General features: G+C 33.8%; 3 protein-coding genes across 3 annotated transcripts; 2 read left to right on the forward strand and 1 right to left on the reverse strand.

The window, feature by feature from the left end:
* Window positions 1-1,694: 1,694 nt before the first annotated feature.
* On the forward strand, window positions 1,695-5,935 carry LOC108466883 (probable LRR receptor-like serine/threonine-protein kinase At1g74360). The gene is made up of 2 exons (XM_017767238.2): window positions 1,695-2,287; window positions 2,513-5,935. The coding sequence occupies exons 1-2, from the start codon at window positions 2,203-2,205 to the stop codon at window positions 5,725-5,727; spliced, it is 3,300 nt and encodes a 1,099-aa protein (XP_017622727.1). The 5' UTR covers window positions 1,695-2,202; the 3' UTR covers window positions 5,728-5,935.
* A 588-nt stretch (window positions 5,936-6,523) lies between these two features.
* Window positions 6,524-8,543, forward strand: LOC108467326 (40S ribosomal protein S2-2-like). Its single transcript, XM_017767949.2, has 2 exons — window positions 6,524-7,326; window positions 8,168-8,543. Exons 1-2 carry the CDS (start codon window positions 6,676-6,678, stop codon window positions 8,324-8,326), a joined length of 810 nt encoding a protein of 269 aa, XP_017623438.1. The 5' UTR covers window positions 6,524-6,675; the 3' UTR covers window positions 8,327-8,543.
* Window positions 8,544-12,543: 4,000 nt separating this feature from the next.
* LOC108466911 (uncharacterized) lies at window positions 12,544-20,744 on the reverse strand. The gene is made up of 8 exons (XM_017767279.2): window positions 20,279-20,744; window positions 18,020-19,327; window positions 16,101-17,915; window positions 14,599-15,687; window positions 13,954-14,058; window positions 13,710-13,799; window positions 13,438-13,548; window positions 12,544-13,357 (listed from the first exon to the last, which is right to left on the reverse strand). Exons 1-8 carry the CDS (start codon window positions 20,342-20,344, stop codon window positions 12,812-12,814), a joined length of 5,130 nt encoding a protein of 1,709 aa, XP_017622768.2. The 5' UTR covers window positions 20,345-20,744; the 3' UTR covers window positions 12,544-12,811.
* Window positions 20,745-22,581: the final 1,837 nt, after the last annotated feature.

The following is a 22,581-nucleotide window of genomic DNA, read 5'->3' on the forward strand; positions in this document are numbered from 1 at the left end:
ATCATTAAATAAAATGATTCAGGAAAGTAAAAAATTTCAATTAAATTACGACATATCGTGTTTGTCATGAAAATTTTGGTGGAGAGATATAGACTGCTATGACTGCTATATTGGTAATGGTAGACTATGATAGATGCACTATTTTAATCAACTACTGTGAATTACATCATAGCTTTGCTACCATCAAGCTATGTTGATAATAAAATTTGAGCACTACAATGATAATGTCAAAATCTTCAAAATACTCTTCCAAAAATAAAAAATTAAATGTAATAATAACTAGAAAAAAATATAGCTAAGAACGCCACTATAACCTTCAAAGAAAACAAAACATGCTACCCACATCTAGAGTTGTCAATAGATCAAATCGGGGTCCACTTGAAAAATTAAAAGGTTTGGTTAAAAATATAAACTTAAAAAGTGGGCTTGTAAAAAAATAAGGATCATTTAGAAAGTAGACTTGGTATTTGTTAAGTTTTTTGGCTCAACCCGTCACAAATTTGTAACAAAAAACTTGCTATTTTGCTACTGTTTTTTTATATTTTGTTATCATTTTACTATTATGTTGTTACTATTTTAATGTTAATGTTTGGGTATTGTATAATACTTGTTTTATTGTTAAATTTGCTACTATTTTCGATATATTTACTTGTAAAGTTACACTTATCTTAGTGTTATTTAAGTATAAAGATTTTTTAATTTATTTTAAATTTGTTGGAAGATATTTATTTTAATATTTTTAATATATTTGGTTTATTATATTTCTTAAAATTTTTATATAAAAATAAAAAATATTAATATGACCAAACACAAATTATAATATTTTTATCTGAACCGAATTTAAATAAAAGTTATACCTATTTTTCTGGTTGGGTTAGATAGATAACCCTACTCACATCACAATTGCTTTTAAAAAACATAACAAATTTATGTTTTTAGTGGACCAAATTCGTTGGCTACTTTTTTTTTAAAAATGGGTTATTAGAAAACTTAATATTAAATTTTTGCGACAAACAAAGAAAAATAATAATTAACCAGTAAATAGATAAATTATCAGATTTAAGAAAATAATTAGGGTTCTTTTAATATATAATTCTAATCCTTTGTTAATTTGTTCTTATGGATGATTTTCTTAGAACCAACCAACAAAAACAGTGATACTTTTTCAAATTTCATTGTGAACATATATGGTTTTAGTCAAATGAAAAAATTAAAGTTGAAAAAAATACAAGTACAAATTTAAGAAGGAAAAAAAGGAAAAAAAATGTGAAATCGTACTCAAGATTGCCATTATATATGCCTTCATCTTATACTTGAACCCCCAGTCAACATAGGCGGCCATCCCCACCTCTCTGCTTCAACTCCCTCGTTTTTTCGGTCAACTTTTTGATTTTTTTTGAATTATTTTATTTTTAACTTAATTATTTTCGTAATTATTTGATACATTTGTACTCTTAGTGGAATTAAAATTTGGTTTGGTTGCATAAAAAAATTAATTTAGATAAATATTATTAATTATTAAATGTTAATTTCAATTTAATCGAGATTATTTAAAATACGAAAATGCCTTACCCAAAGCATTAAGTATGCAGGACGAGTGAGCTTACCTTCATACTTGTTTTATGTTTATATGAAAACCTATTTTCTGAAAATATAATTTTTATTAAGTTGATACTATATTGCTTTTGTTTATCTTCATCAACACGTGATGAGACTGTTGAAATATAAATAATGATATGATATTATCAATTAAGTTCCCAAATAGTTTAGTCTTATACCTGTTCATATTATATTACAAATGAATGATGAATAAGCAAGATCATAACTTTACCCCCAAAACATAACTGTTTTATATTAAGATTAAGACCAATTTACACAATGTTTGAAATTAATATAGTTTTTAATGTTTTCTTTAAAAAAATTATTTGAAGAAGATATTGTTGGAAACTTGTCTACGAAGCATTGGTCTCTGGTCTTTAAGTGTAGGCGCTGTGTTCTTAAACTGACTTTCTTCTTCTTCTTCTTTTTTTTTTTTCAGAAAACGTTCACAACTTTTTCTCTTACATTTTAATTTAATTTTTTTCGGGTTTAATTTAACTCCAAATTTCATTAACCTTTTTCTTCAAATGTTCTCATTTGATGGGTGCTTAATTGATTAAGTAACTCATTATTCGAAAACAAAAATAGCTGGAAAAAAAAAACATGAAGAAGAAGTTCATCATATCAGGAGACCAAGCTATTTCCTGGCGTTGTTTTACTTTGTTCATATTCTCCCTTATGATTTCAGGTATGTAACTTTAATGTTCGTCTTATCAGATAAGGATTCTCCATTGGGGATTCTTTGTTCAGTTCAGTTGTTTGAAACTTGCTTTTTGATACTGAATTTTATCATGAATGCATTGAAATGATTTCGTGTTTTCCAAGGATGATTCTGTTCTGTTGACTTAAACTGAAATTTTATGCCTACAACATGTTTGAGACACTGATTTCTGTGTCTGGTTTTAATTTACAGCTAATGTTGTCAATGGAGATTCACTAGAAACAGACAAGGAAGCTCTGTTGAATTTGAAAGCATTCCTTGAAGAACACAATCGAGTAAACCGAGGAATATATTCAGAATGGAATGTTGATAAATCCATTTCACCATGTCAATGGCAAGGAATCTCTTGTTCTTCGTCGTCTGTTGTTGGACAACAAAGAGTCATTGGTATAAACTTGTCTGAAAACAACATTTCTGGGGAAATGTTCCATAATTTCTCAGCTTTAACAAATCTTCAACACCTCGATCTCTCGAGCAACACCATCGGCGGAGCCGTACCGGACGATTTGAACCGATGCAAAAGCCTTGTGTACCTCAACTTGTCACATAATATCCTTGGAGGAAACCTAGTGTTTAAAGGGTTGAATCGTTTAGAAAAGCTTGATTTGTCTACGAACAGGTTTAATGGCGATATCAAAGTTAGTTTCCCAGGGATTTGCCAGAACCTGATTGTTGCAAACCTTTCAACTAACAATTTCACTGGTGAAATCAGTAGCTGCTTTGATGAATGCTGGAACTTGAAGCATCTTGATTTGAGTTCCAACAATTTTTCTGGTAGTTTATGGAGTGGATTTTCGAGGCTTGTTGGATTTTCAGTGTCGGAGAACTCTATTTCCGGGGTGGTTTCGGGTTCGATGTTTGCAGACAATTGTAGTTTACAGCATTTAGACCTGTCTGAAAACAAGTTTCATGGTGAACTCCCAGGCGAGATATCAAACTGCAGAGATTTGGTTATCTTGAATGTAGGGGGAAACAATTTTACAGGGCCAATTCCATCAGAATTGGGATCGATTTCCAGTATTGAAGCCTTGTTCTTAGGGGACAACAGGTTTTCGAGTTTGATACCGGAATCTTTACTGAACTTAACGAATTTGGAGTTCTTGGATGTGAGCAAACACAGTTTTGGTGGGGAGATTCAAAAGATTTTTGGGAGATTCAAACAGGTGAAGTTTTTGTTGTTACATGGGAATGCATACACAGGAGGGATCGATACGTCCGGTATTCTCAAGCTACAGAACATTTCTCGATTAGACCTGAGTAAGAATCAATTCTCTGGTCCATTGCCTGTTGAAATTTCTCAAATGCCAAGCTTGAATTTCTTGATGCTGTCCAACAATCAGTTTACAGGTAGTATACCACCTGAATATGGAAACTTCTCACAGTTACAAACTCTAGACCTGTCCTTCAACCGGCTTTTGGGATCGATCCCACCCGAGCTCGGGAAACTGAACTCTATGTTATGGTTGATGCTTGCAAACAACTCTCTTAGTGGCGAAATTCCTCCAGAGATTGGGAACTGCACTAGCTTGTTATGGCTAAATCTTGCTAACAATCAACTATCTGGAAGAATTCCTCCTGAGTTGGCTAAGATCGGAAGAAGCGCTACCCGAACATTTGAGTTGAACCGGTTGCGCAACGACACGATCATTGCTGGTTCGGGTGAGTGCTCGGCAATGATGAGGTGGATACCAGCAGACTATCCACCTTTCAGTTTTGTGTATACAATTCTCACTAGGAAGAGTTGTAGGAGCATATGGGACCGGTTGCTTAAAGGCTACGGTCTTTTCCCAGTTTGCACTGCAGGTTCAGTGGTTAGGACACTTCAAATCTCGGGATATCTTCAACTTAGCGGTAACCAGTTTTCGGGTTCAATCCCTTCGGATATCGGTACAATGCAGAATTTCAGTATGTTGCACTTGGGTTTCAATGACTTCAGTGGTGAACTGCCTGCACAAATTAGTCAATTGCCACTTGTCGTCCTGAATATAACCCGAAACCAGTTTTTAGGACAAATTCCAGCAGAGATTGGCAATATCAAATGCTTGCAGAATCTAGATTTGTCATACAATAACTTTTCTGGCATATTTCCAACAAGTTTTAGCAACCTGACTGATCTCACCAAGTTCAACATTTCGTACAATCGGTACATTTCTGGGGTTGTTCCAACAATCGGACAATTCGGAACGTTCGAGAAAGACTCGTACCTTGGAAATCCGCTACTGGATGTTCCAGATTTCATGGATAATAAAACAAATCATTTACCAAACCATAATGGTACACGAAAAAGATCAGCCAGATTTGCTGTGCTTATAGTGGCAGTAGCTCTCACACTAACCGCTCTCGCTTTTGTGGTTCTATCGGTTTTGGTTTGCAGACAGGTGAATTCCCGATCCGAACCCCAGAGGTATCTCTTACAAGATACGAAGTATCGACCTGATCTAGCATCTAGCTCTAGTGGATCATCGGATACTATCAAGGTCATCCGTTTGGATAAAACAGCTTTTACACATGCTGATATTTTGAGGGCCACAGGTAACTTTTCGGACGATAGGATTCTCGGGAAAGGAGGGTTCGGGACAGTGTACCGAGGTGTATTGCCGGATGGAAGAGAAGTAGCGGTAAAAAAGCTACAAAGAGAAGGAATTGAAGGTGAAAAGGAGTTTAGGGCTGAAATGGAAGTTCTCAGTGGCAATGGCTTTGGTTGGCCACATCCTAACCTTGTAACGCTCTATGGTTGGTGCCTTCATGGATTAGAGAAAATATTGGTGTATGAATACATGGGAGGTGGGAGTTTGGAAGATATTATATCGGATCGAATCCGATTAACATGGTGGAAACGAATCGACATTGCAGTCGATATTGCACGAGCATTAGTGTTCTTACATCATGAATGCTACCCCGCCATTGTTCACCGAGATGTTAAGGCTAGCAATGTCCTGTTAGATAAAGATGGTAGGGCTAGAGTCACGGATTTCGGTCTTGCGAGAATTGTCGATATTGGCGATAGCCATGTCAGCACAATGGTGGCGGGAACTGTCGGTTATGTAGCACCGGAATACGGGCAGACATGGCAAGCCACGACAAAAGGTGATGTGTATAGCTATGGAGTATTAGCAATGGAACTTGCAACCGGTCGACGAGCTGTGGACGGAGGTGACGAATGCCTGGTGGAATGGGGCAAACGTGTTATGGGAAAGGGACGAAATGTATCAAGTCGAGCTGTGATACCGGTTATGCTTTTGGGATCAGGACTATCGGTTGGTGCCGAGGAGATGTTCGAGTTGCTTCGGATCGGCGTTCGATGCACGGCCGAAGCTCCACAAGATAGACCGAACATGAAAGAGGTGTTGGGTATGTTAATTAGAATCACAAGCAATCGAGCAGATTTCAACTATGGCATCTCATGACAATTGTCGTAGAATGTCAAATAATAACTCATAAATATATGCAAATAATTAAAATACACAAGAAATTGTATTCTTATTATTGTAATTCTTCTTGTAAACAAAACTTTCCTATTCATTATGTTGAAAGAATTTAATCAATTTTTTATTATTATTTTGATTCAGTATTTGGGTTAAATATAATAAATTAAAATTTAAGATCTTCCAAATACCCAATAATTTTTAATCATTTTGATTCATGTTAGTTCATTGGTTTCTTTTTATTTAACAATTAGCTAAAAATAGTCTTTTGGTCAAATTTTTATTAATCACTCAAAAAATTCATGTTTTGAATTTTAGTTTCAGATCTGAAAAGTAATTGCGAATAATTCGCTTAAAAATTCCCATCTAGTTCTAATAACATTAATGAGAATGAATATAATAGTTTAAGAATTATATAAAAATTAGACTCACCTAAAAATTAATTATACAATAAAATTGAATTTGAAAAATTATAGGTTTGATTCCAACAAACTCCACTCAATTTAGTTAAAATTTTAATAATAAAATTAATAATAAAATACAAATATCGGTTTTTTGAAAAGTAAATACAAATATTGATATAAATACATGATTTAACGTGGAAAATCCATTAATAATAATCTATAAATTATTAAATGAGTCAGAAATACTTTTATTATTAAATTTTTGAATTCTAAATTAATTATTTATTTTCCGAAGAAATATAAATATACGATTAAATCAAACCTTTTTTTTTTTTTGATTTTTTAGGAAAAGAAAAAGCTTACATTGTCGGGCAAGTAAAGTCCGTGTACCATAGCCCATGTCCCCAAACCCTAATTTTCCTTTTTAACACCCACCCCATTTAAAACCCTAAACTTAGCCGCCCCATTTCATCGCTCCCACTATCTGATCCCTCAAAGCCTACAGAAAAAAAAAGGAGAGCAAAAAATGGCAGAAAGAGGCGGCGGAGAACGTGGCGCTTTTAGGCGCGGCTTCGGTGGAGGAAGGGGTGACCGTGGTCCAAGAGGCAGGAGACGTGGCCGCAAGGACGAAGAGGAGAAATGGGTACCCGTCACGAAACTCGGCCGTTTAGTCAAATCCGGGAAAATCACGTCCCTCGAACAAATTTACCTCCACTCTCTCCCTATCAAAGAGTACCAAATCATCGACCAGCTCGTCGGCCCTTCCTTGAAAGACGAAGTCATGAAGATCACTCCCGTCCAGAAACAAACACGTGCCGGCCAGCGCACGCGTTTCAAGGCCTTCGTCGTCGTCGGAGACGGAAACGGACACGTCGGATTGGGTGTCAAGTGCAGCAAAGAAGTTGCGACGGCCATAAGAGGGGCGATAATATTGGCGAAGTTGTCGGTTATCCCGGTGAGGAGAGGTTATTGGGGGAATAAGATCGGGAAACCCCATACGGTGCCGTGTAAGGTTACCGGGAAATGTGGATCCGTTACTGTTAGGATGGTGCCTGCTCCGAGAGGTGCGGGGATTGTGGCTGCTAGGGTCCCCAAGAAAGTTCTTCAGTTTGCAGGGATCGAAGATGTTTTCACTTCTTCCAGGGGATCCACTAAGACTCTCGGTAACTTTGTCAAGGTATTGAATTTTCCTATATAGAATCTTCAAATTAGTTCAGCTTTGTTGTTATTTTATATTGTTTATAGATTTATTTAGATGCATTTGGAAATGGGTTGTTAAATGTTTTAGATCCTGCTCCTCAACTTTGAGATTGTTGGTTAGTTTCTTTGATTGAGTAATTATAGGGCGAATCTACCTAAGAGGTCCCTCTATTGTAGGGACCTGATCAAATTAGTCCCTCTACTACTAAAAAGAATCAAATAAGGTCAAATTGGAATTGAGTTAACATTTACTGTTTATCAGAGTTAATATTTTCAAAGTTTTTATGGTTCTGTGAATAAAATCTTTTGTATGGAATTGAATTGCAATTGAAAAGAAAAAGTTTTCAAGACATTTTTATACTGTAGATGTTAACTTAGTTACAATTTGGAGTTAGTTGATTCTTTTTAACAATATAGGGACTAAATTGATCCATTTAATAATAGGGGGACTAATTTGGTCCCATCCCTATAATATAGGGACCTCCCAAGTACTTTAACCGTTATTACAGTATGCTTGATTTGTTTTAGATTACATGAGTGATCTGAGTTATTGATTTGTTTGATACATATTCAGACATGTTTATAGGGATGTGATCTTTCAAGTATGAAGAATGCATAAAAAATTGAAAACACCCATATGAAAAATACGCACTCGTATCAGTGATTATCTGTTGCTGTTGGGGATGTACCTCTATTGAACATATCCAATGGCCCTAGTCCTTTTAACGTAGTTTGATAGTTATATATTTACTGCATGATTTATGTGGAGAAGCTTCTTCGTTTATCTGATTTTGTTGCTGTTGGAAATGGAATTGCAGGCCACCTTTGAGTGTCTTCTGAAAACTTATGGTTTCTTGACTCCCGATTTCTGGAAAGAGACTCGTTTCACAAGGTCTCCTTTCCAAGAGTATACTGATCTGTTGGGAAAGCCGGCAAAGACCCTTGTACTTGAAGATGCAGAGAGGTTGGACGTATAGTTCCCGATATACGAGTCATTAGTAAGTTGCGCCTTCCAAGCCTGCGTGGCTGCGTAGGGTAGCAATATGAAGTTCTGTTTTGTTTCTTAAAAGAATCTTAATTTATATGTTATGTCTTGTTTGGTTGGTTTTTCATGAAATTTTCGGTTATTGTTTTAAGGCATGGAACATTTTTGTTTTCCTTTATATGGATTCTTTATAAAATAGTTGTTTTGCATCTCCAAGCTATCTGAGGTAGGGGTGAGCGCGTGAAAAAAGTTCCAGATTCTAATTCGATGGTGAAATGAAATTTGGATAGAATAGAGCAAAATTGTTCCAGTTAAATTTAAAAAATTAGACATGTTAAATTAAAATCTTATTACTACGATATAATTAATTTCATGTTAAAGCACCTAAATTTGAAATCGTATTTATTTGATTTTCAAAACAAAAAAAGTCGTTGCCTGTGTGGACGAAAATAAGCCATATTTCTCGGTCAATCTACAATTAACATTACACATATCAACAAGCCATAATTAGATATCCAAAACAAGCCAAAATAAGTGGCTAACCCAACAAATTACGTATAAACCATCATTAAATAAAATATCTATACATGTCATTATAACTAAAATCAAAACATTCGAAAGTACCGATAGAATCGATGAATAGTGTGAGACAACTTTGACAAGTTTCCAACCCAATCGAGCTTTCAATAATTTGAAAAGTAAAAGAAGACAAACACATAAGCAATGAATGCTTAGGAGGCTCCTATAAATTTTATTCATATATAAATTTTAATCATATCAATTCATTTTAAATAAAATATTTATACATATTCGAATAATCCAATCCGATATCACAATATTTAAACATATCAATTTATACATATTTAGAATAATTCATAAACTTATTTAGGTTTCAAAATTAGTATTTTAGAAACTTTTTAAAATTTTAGGTTTTTTATATATTTTTATGATTTTTTAAATATTTTAAATTTTAAAAATTATTTTGTAATTTTATTGAGATATTAATTTGTTTATTTTAAAATTGACAATGATCAAAGAGTATTTATACTAATTTATTATTTGAATTATTAGAGTTATTCGAATTGTAAAATTTAACTTGACTTGAAATTCAATTATTTATTTAAATAAACTTGAATAATATAATTTAATTAACTCAAAATTTAAATTATTTTTTTTAATATCGTGAAGTTTTGTTGAATATGAAGTTTAAACGGCAATGAAAAATGATGAAGTGAAACTATCCAAAGGTGGAGTTAAACCAATGTTACCTCTGGTTCCAATGTGTAATTGGCTCATCCTGTTGAACCCAGCTGGTTGTTTTAAATGGGATTTTAAAGCTAAAAATAAATATTAAATCTAATAAATTGTTAATAAAACATGCATTTACTTATTGCTCTGTTTTTAGAATCTCAGACACCTGAAAAGATGGAAAATGGTCATTTTTTTCCTCTTCAAAATTGGATCACTACGAAAACCAAAGTTGCCTTATCCACCCATTGTAATAAGAAATTTACAAATAGAATTAAAAACTTTTATTATTTTTAAATAAAATTTAAGGATGTATGAAAATTATTTTCATCAAATCTATTGAAAATTATGCACATTATCCAAAATAACGTTATAAAGAAGGAATAATCAAAACAACGTTGTGTATTTTAATTTTTTCAAAGAAAATCTTATTTTTCAAGAAAAATCTTCAAATTTAAGAGAGTTATTCGCATAATTTTTATTTCAATTTTAGCATATTAATATAATTTGTTTTACTCATTCTATATCATATTAGATTACTGCACAACAGGTGAAAAAATCAAATGTGACTTTAGTTGAAATAATAATAAATTTATAACTGGTAATAATGAGGCAATGAAGTTATCTTTGGCTTGAGTTTAAATCTCATGAATCTTGTTAATTGTATATTATTTTCTTATAAAAAAACATAAATGCTTTCAAATTAATATTTATTACTTTGCATCTTTTTAAATTTATCAAAAATATAAAAATATAAATACTTTTAAAATAATATTTATTATTTTAGAAAAAATAATTTTTTATAATTTTAAAATAAAATTAAAACCCAATTCATTAATAACACCAACTAAAAAACTTATTATAGAATATAGATAGAGTCATATTAATTTTGTATCATATCTTATTTTCATTGCTTTTACATGTCATGCTTTGTATTATATCTTATTTTGTATTATCATTTTCTTTATATATCATTCCTTCATGAGAAAAGATTGTATGAAATAGAGATATTATTCTTTTCAATATTTTTATGTCACATCAAAATTTCATCTTGAATTCAAGATTTTAAATTGAATTTAACTTTTTTAAAAAATGAAAATACTGATGTAGCATAAAATTATTAGAAAAAGAATATAGATAACATGGCATCACTGTTTCATACAACCTTTTCTCTTCATTCGCAACGACTATGTCCCTATGTCCCTAGAGTCCATCATTAAAGCACCAAGAGTTCATGTTGATACCCCTGTCAACCATTCTCGTTTCCTATTTTTTTAAGTAATAAAAGTAGGTTGCAGCCTTGATCTATTCAAAACACTCCCCGCAATATAAAAATTTATGTCAGCCCGAAAAATTAGAATTTTTTTTAAAAAAAATTCACATCAATACTAGAATAGTTAAGAAAGCTAACTATTTGAATTAATTAATAATATTATAAAAGAGAAACCAAGTTATAATTAAATTATAAAAATTTAAATTTAAATTTCAACATAATAAAGAAAAATCAAAACCGTAATTACACTCATTTATAAATAAATTTATTTCATAGTTCACAAGTCATCACCTATAAATTAAGATTTTCTAAATAATAATTCAATCTATTTGAACAACAATCTACATCTCCATGTTCGAAGGAAATTTCATAGGAATGCTACAATAATCTATCATCTTAAATAATATCCACCTTTTCAAAAATATGAAACTTATCAGTTATTTAATTTTTTGAACTTTTTTATTTATGAATTTTAAGGATTATCTTTCATGTTTACACACATATTGTCTAATTGATTGAATTTGAATGTACGTGGAGAAAACCATAGGGGTACAACATTTCAGCCAAGACAATTTGGTGTTAGAAGACAAGATGAAAGAGGACAATGATAGGCCTTGTGATGGGTGCATGCTCCCAATCTCAGCTCCATCTTATCATTGTTCAAAGTGCAATTTCTCCCTTCACAAAACCTGTGCTGAATTATCCAGAACCAGCACCAATGGTTTCAACGAGACGCCATCAACCTTGAAGCCCTTGCTTGATCGGCAATGGTGTCACTTGTGTGGTCGCTATTCTAGTGGTCTGCTTTATACTAGGAGCCAGGAGGCACTTTTGCCTTAAGTGTGTTGCAGACGCTCATAATTAGAAGTGAGTAAAATTGATTTGTTTTGAAAAATAAAAATAAAAATTAAATTTAAATAATAAATTACTGTAAATACTCCTTTAGTCTCTATCAATTTTGAAAATAAACAAATTAACCACTCTCAACAAAAATTACAAAAACTTTCAAAGTAATTTTTAAAATTTAGAATATTCATAAAAGTTCTATATCTTATATATTTTAGAAAATATAAATTTTAAATAAATTCTAAAAATATATAAAAATTTAAAATTTTAAAAGTTTTCTAAAACAATAATTTTAAAACCTATACAAATTAATAATAATTTAAGTTTATCATACTAAAGTATCTTATTTTACTTAGAAAAGTTATAATTTTAAATTTATGTGCTCAAACATACAATGAATTATACTATAACAAAATTATTCAAGTGAGTTATACTATAACAAAATTTTAATTTGATATTTTTAATTTTTAATTTAACCCAAATAATTTACTCAATTCGATTTCATTCGATTCAAGCAAACTTTCTTCCTTAATAGAATCTTATTGCAACTATTCAAATTAATTTATAATACAAATAGATTTATATTGATTTTGCATGCTCTGTTTTATAGCTTATTTTGTATCCTACTTTTCTCTGTATAATTAGCACAGAAAAATGCGTCAATTACACTCGAACAATTTGTCTATTTATGCTGAATACACATATTTTTGTCATAATCATTTTAAATATTTCATAAAATTTAAATACTTTTCGTGTTTTCATATCAATAATTTGTGTCTTTATAAAGTTTAAAGCAAAAACCAGACCACTGTTGAAACATATGCTACCTTCATGAGCCAACATTTTTGCCTATAGACATAAAGGATTATTTAATCAATAATAATTTTACGAGTTAACCATTTTTTTTTCATTTAATACACAGGCAGTGGTTAGCATTTTCCCTAAAAAGAATTTATTTAACCACAGATAGCTTGGGAAAAAACCTAGTGAAAATCAGTAATCATGAACAAAATCTTGATCAACTGTAGCAGTTATTTAGGGTTTATGAACTCACCTACTGGAAAAAGGCCTGTATATGTCAAACTACGATGAGTGGTATTTCATGCTAGTTTAACTCACAGTTCTGTCATCGGAGATCCCAGCTGAAAAGAACTGCTCAGCTCTGTCGATGAAGTTGCTCGGGAATCTGCAGTATAACGTTAGTGATGTCCCCAAAACTGGCAGGTTATTGTTATGTCTGGTAATTGTTTCTTCACAAGTTTTTGTTGTTCTGCAATCTCTTTGGTTTCTCGCCTTGCTGAATTTGAGGCTGTTTCCTATGGTGCTGCCCTTTCCGCCAGTGATCCTTGTGTTTCTGGTGTTGTATCGACTAGATTTTAAGGGAATATCAGCCTGAGATCTTTTCATATCAGAACCCTGCTGGTTGCACTCGCTTGATTCGTCTGTTAAAAGAAGTTCCGGGTGGGGATTGGATGTTTTGATGGTTGGTAAGATACTTCTGCAAGATTTTAACAAGGAGAGTAGCATATCCATACTTAGTTCCTGCTGAACTACATCCTTATTCTGTTCACAGCCATAACAGGCCGCAAGAAGCGTCCCCGCCAATGCTGGCATCAATTCTGGGTCACTGAAGAACACAAATGGCAGATCACACACCTGTACCCTTCCACCTCAACAGTTAGTATCTTGAGAAACGTTTAAAGATAAAGAGGGAAAAAACTGCAAAGATCACTGACCTTGTGAAGGATCGTGGGGCTCTTACCCCATCGAAGAACAGCTTGATTCCCGGAGTGGAACAATGCAAAATAACCAAGAAGCAGCAGAGATTCAAGGAGAAGCAAACCAATCTAAGACAAATTTGATAGCATATGTCAAGAATATGATTTCTGAAACTCAAACAGATTTCTTGGGTACAGCATGATTCCTCTCATATCGGTTTTAACTCATGCATGCATTTAACGAAAGATGGTTTGCATTAGAAAACCGTGACGAGCACAAAATACATCACCTGATCATTAGCTGCTTTCCATTTGCTTGTGCAATAAGAAAGAAGGAAACTCATCAAGTGGAAGAACTCCATTTTCAGGTCCGGCCTTGCCTGAAAGGGGTAAAAAGGGGACCGGATTAGTTCTCTTTATCACAACATATATCAAAATCAGCGTAAGTATAACAAGAATCGTGGAGTCAAGCTAAAACCTCTATCACCATTATCATACAACCAATATCCAATATAGTGCATGAAATTCACTCACCAGCATTCTCTGTATAAAAGTAATATCCAATAGAGCCAAATTATTCAGAACCTTCAGCACTCCAGTTGCTACCTCCTCAAAATTAGATGGAAGGGCATTTGAAGCCTGAAACAGAATTGACGGTCAATAACAAAAATGATATCTTCAGTACGAAGAAAACAACCACAAAGTAACCGTTTTCCCACAAGTGGCTTGGTTCTAGGGATGTTGACCACTTTATCTCTTCAAAACCATACCCTTGGTAACATTCCAATTCCAAATATTTCGTAAATAACAATTTAGATAAAATACGGTCTCATCAAACCATGAACAGATTGTGATAAAATTTGCTCAAACCAAAATTATTTTCATCAGAAGTAAAGCAGCTTAGATTTGTATTGGTCATGTCCTATCATGAATCCCTTTTCCCTGCTCAATAAGCATAGAGTGAAAAACAATACACTGAATATAACATGAGCCGATACCCAAGTCATTATAGGCACACGAAATGATCATAGAATCAGAATAAAAGATAAGGATAAAAAAAAAGGGCTGAAGCAGCAGAAGTTTTTAAAAGATTCCATAAAACGATCTTATTTGATTCCATGACATAAAATCAAAGAAGAAAAGAAGGAAAAGGAACTTTTCAAAAGGTGGCAAAGTTACCTGCTCAGAAGGTAGTTTATTGTTTGCTTGAAGTAGCACACTAGTCAACAGGGAAGGAAGGCTCACTAATCCAGTTTCTGATATAGCGGAAAGAAGGAATGCCACTGGTTGTTTCAAGCTTGATATGTTTTCATTCGGTTTCTCCTCCCTGGCAACTACGACGGGTTTCTCTTCCTTTTGCTCAACCAGAGTTTTCTGTGATGCATCTGTAACATCCATCTTGGAAGTGCTAAGATTGCTCAACTCAACTGAACTATCCGTCATCTTCTTTTCACCGTCTTTTCCGATGAATACTAGATTATCATTTTTATTTATTCCACAAGGTTCATCCAAAGGTCTATCCTCTGGTACTTCAGATAGCTGGGTCATTGTGCTACCATTTAGCGCACAGAATTGAGGGATAATGTCTCCAGTACTGCTATTTACAAAGGAACATCTAGAATCCACAGATGCTGCAATCTTAGTTTCTTGACTTTCACTACCTGGTTCCATTTCAATAGGTAAGGATTCCCAATTGATGCAACTATTTCCGGGACTGGATGTCAAAACAACCAGTAGATGGATACTCAAGAGAATAGATGAAGGGAATGGGGACCCTTCAACCTGGGGCCTATCATAAAGTGCAAAAAGATCTCGGAAACGTTGAATAACTTGATAGGCAACTAATAACTCAAGCAAGCCATCCCGCATTTGGAGTTGCCGTTCATCAGAGCTTACATGACCAATAATTGAGGAGACAGCCCATAAAAAACCATCCAATACTTCAGAGACTGATTCAAAATTTTCAAGAGAAGTTTTGCACGAAAGTGAGGTGCTACTTCCAGGGAGATTTAAAGATGCAGCTATCTTTATATAGTTCTCAAGTGCTGCTGACAGCATGGGGATCATAGGAGGTAAAAGATTCTGAGCAAGAAAATAACTCCGGTTCACAGGAGTAGATAACACCACCCTCAGAAGTTTTAAAAGATGTATCGTCACTTGACAAGCTTCGGGTTTCGATGTATGTGAAGCAGGCAAGGCAGAAGCAATAAAATCAAGCAGACCAGCTTGGCGAGAAGCATGCAGCTCGGGTTCCTTTCCCTCCAGAAACTAATCACCAGGAAATTTTCATAAGAAATGAGTTAGAAAGAGAGCATCAAATCCCCGCCCACCATTTGAATGGGTGCTGAAGATTGAATAGAACGTGAACCTATACATTGCTACTCTATTTTATAAAAGAGCACTGATGATCCTAACAGCATATAGTGAAAAAAGACATTAATAAGCTAAAAGTAGATTTGTGTACTTGTAATCCTCTGAAATATCAGAAGAGTGAATTAATTAAAGTATTCCTTAGGATGATTCAAAGAAAATATTTTCTGAATGTTACCACTAAAGGGTTCATATAAATTCCATTAAAACTAATAATATCCTTAAAGAAGACATCCCATGTTGATAAATCACAACCGTGGTAGATGTTAAGATCATAATATCTTTGAATGGTGGTCTAAAAATTGGTATACCTTGATCATTTCTGCAGTAATTAACCCTATACTTGAGGCTCCTTCTTTTCTTGCTTGTCGTAGTTTCTGAAGTTCCTGAAGCCACCTCCCAATTTTCGCTCTTGCAGTTCCCACTGCAGTCCTATATCCAATACCAGTATTTTCAGGAGCAGCAGGAGGTTCAGAAATTTCAAATTTCAGAGCCATAAGTCTTTGTCGAATTTTTTTAATCCTTCGCTTCAACGAGTGTTGCAAAGAACTATTGCCTGCTGCAAGTGCAGAGTTTCCTAACATAGCACTGCCATTTGCTTGACAATCCTCAGCACTGTTGGTTGGTGTGGATCTGCCCTGGCTCTCCTTGTTAACTAACCGACGCAGTAAAGGCGAAGACTGATCCCTAAAATCCATTGAAGCTCTCTCCCGTATTTGTTCAAGGTAAAATTTACGACGTTGTTCACTTTCACTTAGTTTTTCAGCTAACTTCTGTGCAAGGAGTTCAGCTTCCTCTTGCTGAGCTTTAGCTCTTTCCTCCCTCCTCCGAAGCTGCTCTATGGCCCTTGCCTCTCTAGCTGCACTTGATGCCTTCCGTTCTTCTTCCCTTCTAAGCTGAGCCTCCTCCTTTTTCCTCTGTGTCTCAGCAAGACGTTGTAACTTTTCAGCTTCAATAAGCTTTCGGCGTTCTAGAACAGCTTCCTCTCTAGCCATATCTTCTTTCTGTTTACTTTTCATCACTTGGAGTTTTTCCGCTCTCCTCAACTCTGAATCTTGCAGTTTCTGACGCAACATAAGCTTTTTATTTTCTTCATTTAATGAAGTAATGAAGCGAACCTCATTAACTTTGCTGCTTTCGTCACCTGCTCTCCTCACAACTTCTGCAAGAAAAGCTTCATGTCGTGATTCACTACGTTGCTGACGGGAATACATTCCCTCTCGTAACTTCATAGTCCGAACAGCCTGCCATTCATTGACTCGAATGAGTTTCTCTGAGGTGCGCTGAAGTTTTTGAACTCTTTCATTCTCCAATTCACTTCGGATCCTCAATGCCCGTGCATGCTTTTCCTCTGCTTCCTTCTTCAAATCAACTGGAGTTTTCTTCTTCTTCTCAGGGGACATTAGTTTGTCATGCAAAATACGGACACGTTCAGCACTTTTCTTGCCAATTCCGGGTGAGTAAGATACACGAGAAGAAACACGGAAGGGAGATGAAAGTATGTCTTCCCAATTCCTCTTCTCCTTCCATGCATCCATGGATTTCCATGAAGTAGCATTTCTCTTATCCTTGTCCTTATCAGGAGGAACTTGCCTCCTAACCTGATCCAAAATTTTTGATTTTTTATCAACAACATTTTCTGTTAATGTTTTATCTTTCCTAGAAAGCAGCTTCTCAGTTTCAGACCCAAGATATTCTCTCCTGCTCTTTCCGATAACAGATGTGGAGGGATTGTCCTTAAGAAGTGACCTAGACGAAGCAACATCAGAAGAGATATAGTTCTTTGGTGGGTCACGACCATTTTGAACAGAGTTTAATTTGCTGGATTTGCCTGATTCATTGCTTCTTTTCTCTCCATTTAGGTTCACTTGAGTAAGATCTGAACCTCCACGGAGTTTTCTTGACTTTATCCCCAACTCTTTATCGACGGATGTTACATCAGACGGCATAAGTGGCTTCTTCAAATTATCACCAGATGTAGAAGCACAATTGGAATTGTCCTGCCCCAGGGACATCATACTGTTACATGAAAGTCGGTTAGCTCTCTCTTGTTGGATTTTATTAAAAGCCTCTAGGGATGAAGACAATATCTCTGCTCTGTGAGGTGAAGTTGTCATTCTACGAACCTGCATTCAAGATAAAGCATTTATAGTGTTCCATATTGAATGGTTAGATGGCATGAACATGATGCTAGAAGAAGAAGAAGAAGAAAAGAGTTAAGCATCCTTACCTCCCATGAGAGTGCATGCGGCCTTCTGTGTTCACTCTTTAGAGTAATTGGCACACCGTCAGCCAATTGAGAGGACTTTTTCACATTCTCAAACTCTTCCACTCTTGTAGTTAATTCTTTAAAGTCAGAAGCAGCCTCTTCAAGAACAAGAATAGCCTCCTTCATCTGCTCCATATCACATTCTAGTTCACAAAGAAGATAAAGTTCATCTACTGCCCTATTAAGATTCTCGAAAAGGAAACACCACAGCCGCTCCCTAAACCTTTCTTTGCTTTCTCCTGCATCATCTTCTCCAAGGGCAGTTATAATTTGAGCTTTTGACAGATCAGGTTTTTTACCATCCTGTACACAATCCGTCACAATTGATTGTCTCAAGGTTTCAGGTCCAATGTTCTCGGGTGGAAATGACAATGCATCCAGTGAAACCATCTCGATGCTTGAATCACCATCTACAATAGGAATTTCACATGTTTTTGGCTCGCCAACCTCCATCTTGATATCAGGCACCTCAGGTATAACCACCGTTTCAGAGGCTTGACAAGATAGGAAACTAGGATCTACTTCACTATTCTCTATTGGTTTGATGTGTTGAGTGTTTATGTCCTCATAAACGTCATCGGCAGAAATTATTTTTTCATTATCAATCTGTGGTTCCACAATTTCTGAAGACACTTCATTAACCACTTTACAGGTTTCTTCCATTATTTGATCCTTAGGAGTCAATGGAGATACCTCACAAGAATGACTTCTGTCATCCATGGATGCTTCTACTGTGTTTTCTTGGAGGTCAGTACAAGAACGCGAAATCAAATTACTAGTATTCACATTCTTTGAACAGCCAAACACATTATCATCTCCAATATCGCCGAACTTGATTTCAGCTCCAACATTGTTTTCATGATGAGCTACCAGAACATTGTCTTCTAAATCACCCCACTTGATTTTGTGAACCATATGGGGTTTATCCTTTGATAGAATTTTTGGGTTAACTGCACAGCTGCCATTAGAATTTTTGACAAAAGAATTGGGGGATGTGGGGTCTTCACAGTCTTTCTTAAGAACACATTTATCTAGATAATTCACGTTCTTTTCATCTTCATTTGACTCGGCAGTAGAATTTGCAAGACCATCCCGGGTATGTCCATCTGAATCCCCCCCAGATGATCGAAGCAAAGATCTATATTTTCCTTGCACAGCTCCACCCTTCTTGTTCGACAATGGCTGACCTCTCACCAAATTATTAGCATTTTTGGTCGAATACCCCCCAACCCAACTTTGCACCGAAAACTTTGAGCCGCTTCTGTGCTTCTGGGAAAGAAATAAAAAGAACTAATAATAAAAACAACATTCGACACTGACAAATAACAATCTAGTTTACGAGACAGATTTAGAATATTAAGGTAGTTTTCTAAGAAATGTTTTAGTTAAGACAAGAGACCAAAAGCACAACTAGGAGTAGCAGATGACATCCAAGAAGGAACACCGACCATCTCACAAGCCAGAAAAACCAATAACACTAAAAGTTCCACATCAAGAACAAAGTTAAGCAAAACGAAGCATCGGATTGCAATGAACAACTTCAACAAAGCAAAGTTTCCAAACTTCTTGACTGAATAACAGAATCTTTTAAGTCTAAGACTCTGATTCTATCTTTTAACAAAAACATTCACCTATCAAACTTGTCATTGGAATCGTACTCAGGTAAAATCATACAAAAACTTATGGAACATATTTCCCTCAGCTGATAGACCCAAATAATTTGTAATTGCCAATAGTCGAGTGGTTCAGTACTGAAGTGCTGGACTCTTAGTTCCCATGGTCAAGCATTAAACCTTAACAACCTCAATTATCAAACTAATAATGATAATTTGAAATCAAACAATTCACTTTCCAATGCTAATCAGATTATAAATAAAGGACATTTCACTCGTAATCTAACCTTATGACCAATCCTAGCTCAGAAATCAGCATAAAGATACATAAATAAATTACTTAGCATATTGCTGGTTGCTAAGAAAAGCAATCACTTCAATACTTAAATATATGTATTCCATACTAAAACAAATATCAGTTAGTAAAGCTCAATGCAGCAGCATCAATAAAACTTCATTAAGCTAATAACATGAAGAGACAAAATACTCTCCTATATCCCCAGTTTTCATAGTAATCAGACAAATAATAAACTAAAATGGCAACAAAAATAAACAAATTATGAAAATGCGAACGGGGATTTAATAACATTGGTTTAAGGAAGAACACCTTTTTCACTTCAAACCATCCTGACCCTTGATCATCCACTGCTGATTCTTCACTGTTCTCCATCATCTCCAAACAATAAAATCCCCCAAAGTACCCTCTGAAAATAAGAACTTTACAACAAAAGGATTATAATTGATCATCAAAAAAAAACCCTAGTGTTACAACAGCAAAAGAAAAAAAGAAAAAGAATCTCCCGATTTGTAGATAAAAATGTAAACCTTGTTAATCAGAAACGATCAACATGATCAAAATCAAATTGGGTAAAATAAAATTTTACAAAAGAGTGGGTGATTGAACCGATCAGGAGAAAAAAAAAACCTGAAATGCGAAATGAAAGACAGAATGGTAAATTACGACAAAAGATTTTATCTTTTTAGAAGGAAAGGTTTCGATTTTTGAGGAAATGGGATTTTTCAAGTATTCTATTTAACTTTTTCTTTCCCATGGAGGAACGAAGGAAGGACTGGAGGGAAGCGAGAAGAAAAGGGTTTTATATTAGAAGAAGAAAGCCCATTATTGCCTTATTTTTTCTTTTTCATGGGCCTACCTGGGCCATGACTCAGATTTCTTGACCTCTTAACTCGAATTTGGCTAATAAATTTTTTTAAATAAAATCATAAAGTGGTTAATGATTTTTATTTGACGCGTCAATAATCAGAGTTTAAATTAGAGGTATTGAGCAATCGAGCTCCCTATATAAGTCATCCTTATGTTTATATTTTCTGATATTGGTCCCTCTATAAGTATTATATTAGCATCGATATATATTTAAGACATGTTAAATGTTTGTGCTACCATCCTTGCCTGGTAGGTTTTGTGTAACTCGAGTTCAACTGACTGATATAAAATTTTAATAATATAATCATATTTATATATTTCTTAAATAATAAAATAAACTTGCACGTAGCTTTAATGAATTCAAACTGGTCTCATACTGAATTTAACATGTATATACGCTTGTTTTAAAACTTTTAATATTGTTTTGAATAATAATAAAATAAACGTGTTTAGAATCGTTTAAAAGATAGTAGAAAAATTACTCATTAAATGGGGTATAATCAATCACGAAGTTAAGAAGGTTGGTAGGGTTGGGCTCGAATCTTTAAAATAAATTTTTATTTAATTTTTATAATTTATAAAATTTTAAATTATATTTTGACTTTTAAAAGATGATAAAATTTAATTTAATTTTTAAAAATTATAAAAATATGAATTATTAAAATGATAATTATATTTTTACTATTATAAAATATATAATTTAATTCGAACTCCTAAAAAATTTTGTAGCTCCACTTTATAATAAAAAGAAAAGAGAGTATGAAGTAATCACATAGTAGAAATAAAGAAAACAACCACAATTATATATATTCCATGTGATTAAACATATGCCACCAATCAATAATATTTCATAATACAGACACGGTTTATTCGATAAAAATAGGTTAAATAAATAGAATTATTATGTAAATATAATTCAGTTTAAAAGTTATGAATGCGACTCAAATATGCAAGATTATTATTCCATATATAAGTATAGCTGAGTTATAATGTGGATGCATTTAAAAAATTAATATATTAGAAATTTTATTGCATATGTATTAATGTCTCGTATTTTTAGTTTTTATTCTTTAATTAAATTTTGTCTTAGTTTCATACTTAAATTTAAACTTGGTAATTCATTACACATATTAGCTTTACAAGCTTTTAGAAAATTTTGTGTTTACGTTTTAAGAGTTTTTAGTTTGAGTTTCGAAATTTAGTTTTATCTTCATTTTTTATATTTTTCATTTTTCCTGTTTTAGTGAAATTATTTTTACCTGTAGTTTTTTTATCCTCTTTAGAAAGATTTTTTCACGTAAAATATTTGTATTTGATTTTTTCAATTTTTTCGTTATTTTACTTGTTCATTGCTTAAACCAGGTTTATCCCCAATAAATTGGTATCAAGAGCTAATTCGATTTTCATACTCAACTCGTTCAGAAATGGCAACAACAAAGTTTAATATTATTAAGTTCGGATGATGACAGTTCTGATTTAGGTTGATCTTGATAAGGTCATTACAGAGAAAAAGTCTGTAGACATGGATAAATCAGAATGGAATAAGTTAGATAAAAAAGCTTTATTCATGATTCAATTATGTCTAATAAATAATGTGTTGCAGGAAGTTTTGATGGAAAAAACGACATTCACCTTATGGAAAAGGTTAGAAACCCTTTACGTGATCAAGTCTGCAGTTAATCGATTAGTGTTGAAACAACGGTTGTACACGTTCCGCATGAACGAAGGTGAGTACCTTAGAGATC

This window comes from Gossypium arboreum, chromosome 11 (genome assembly GCF_025698485.1).
Source record: "Gossypium arboreum isolate Shixiya-1 chromosome 11, ASM2569848v2, whole genome shotgun sequence".
NCBI classification, from domain to species: Eukaryota; Viridiplantae; Streptophyta; class Magnoliopsida; order Malvales; family Malvaceae; genus Gossypium; species Gossypium arboreum.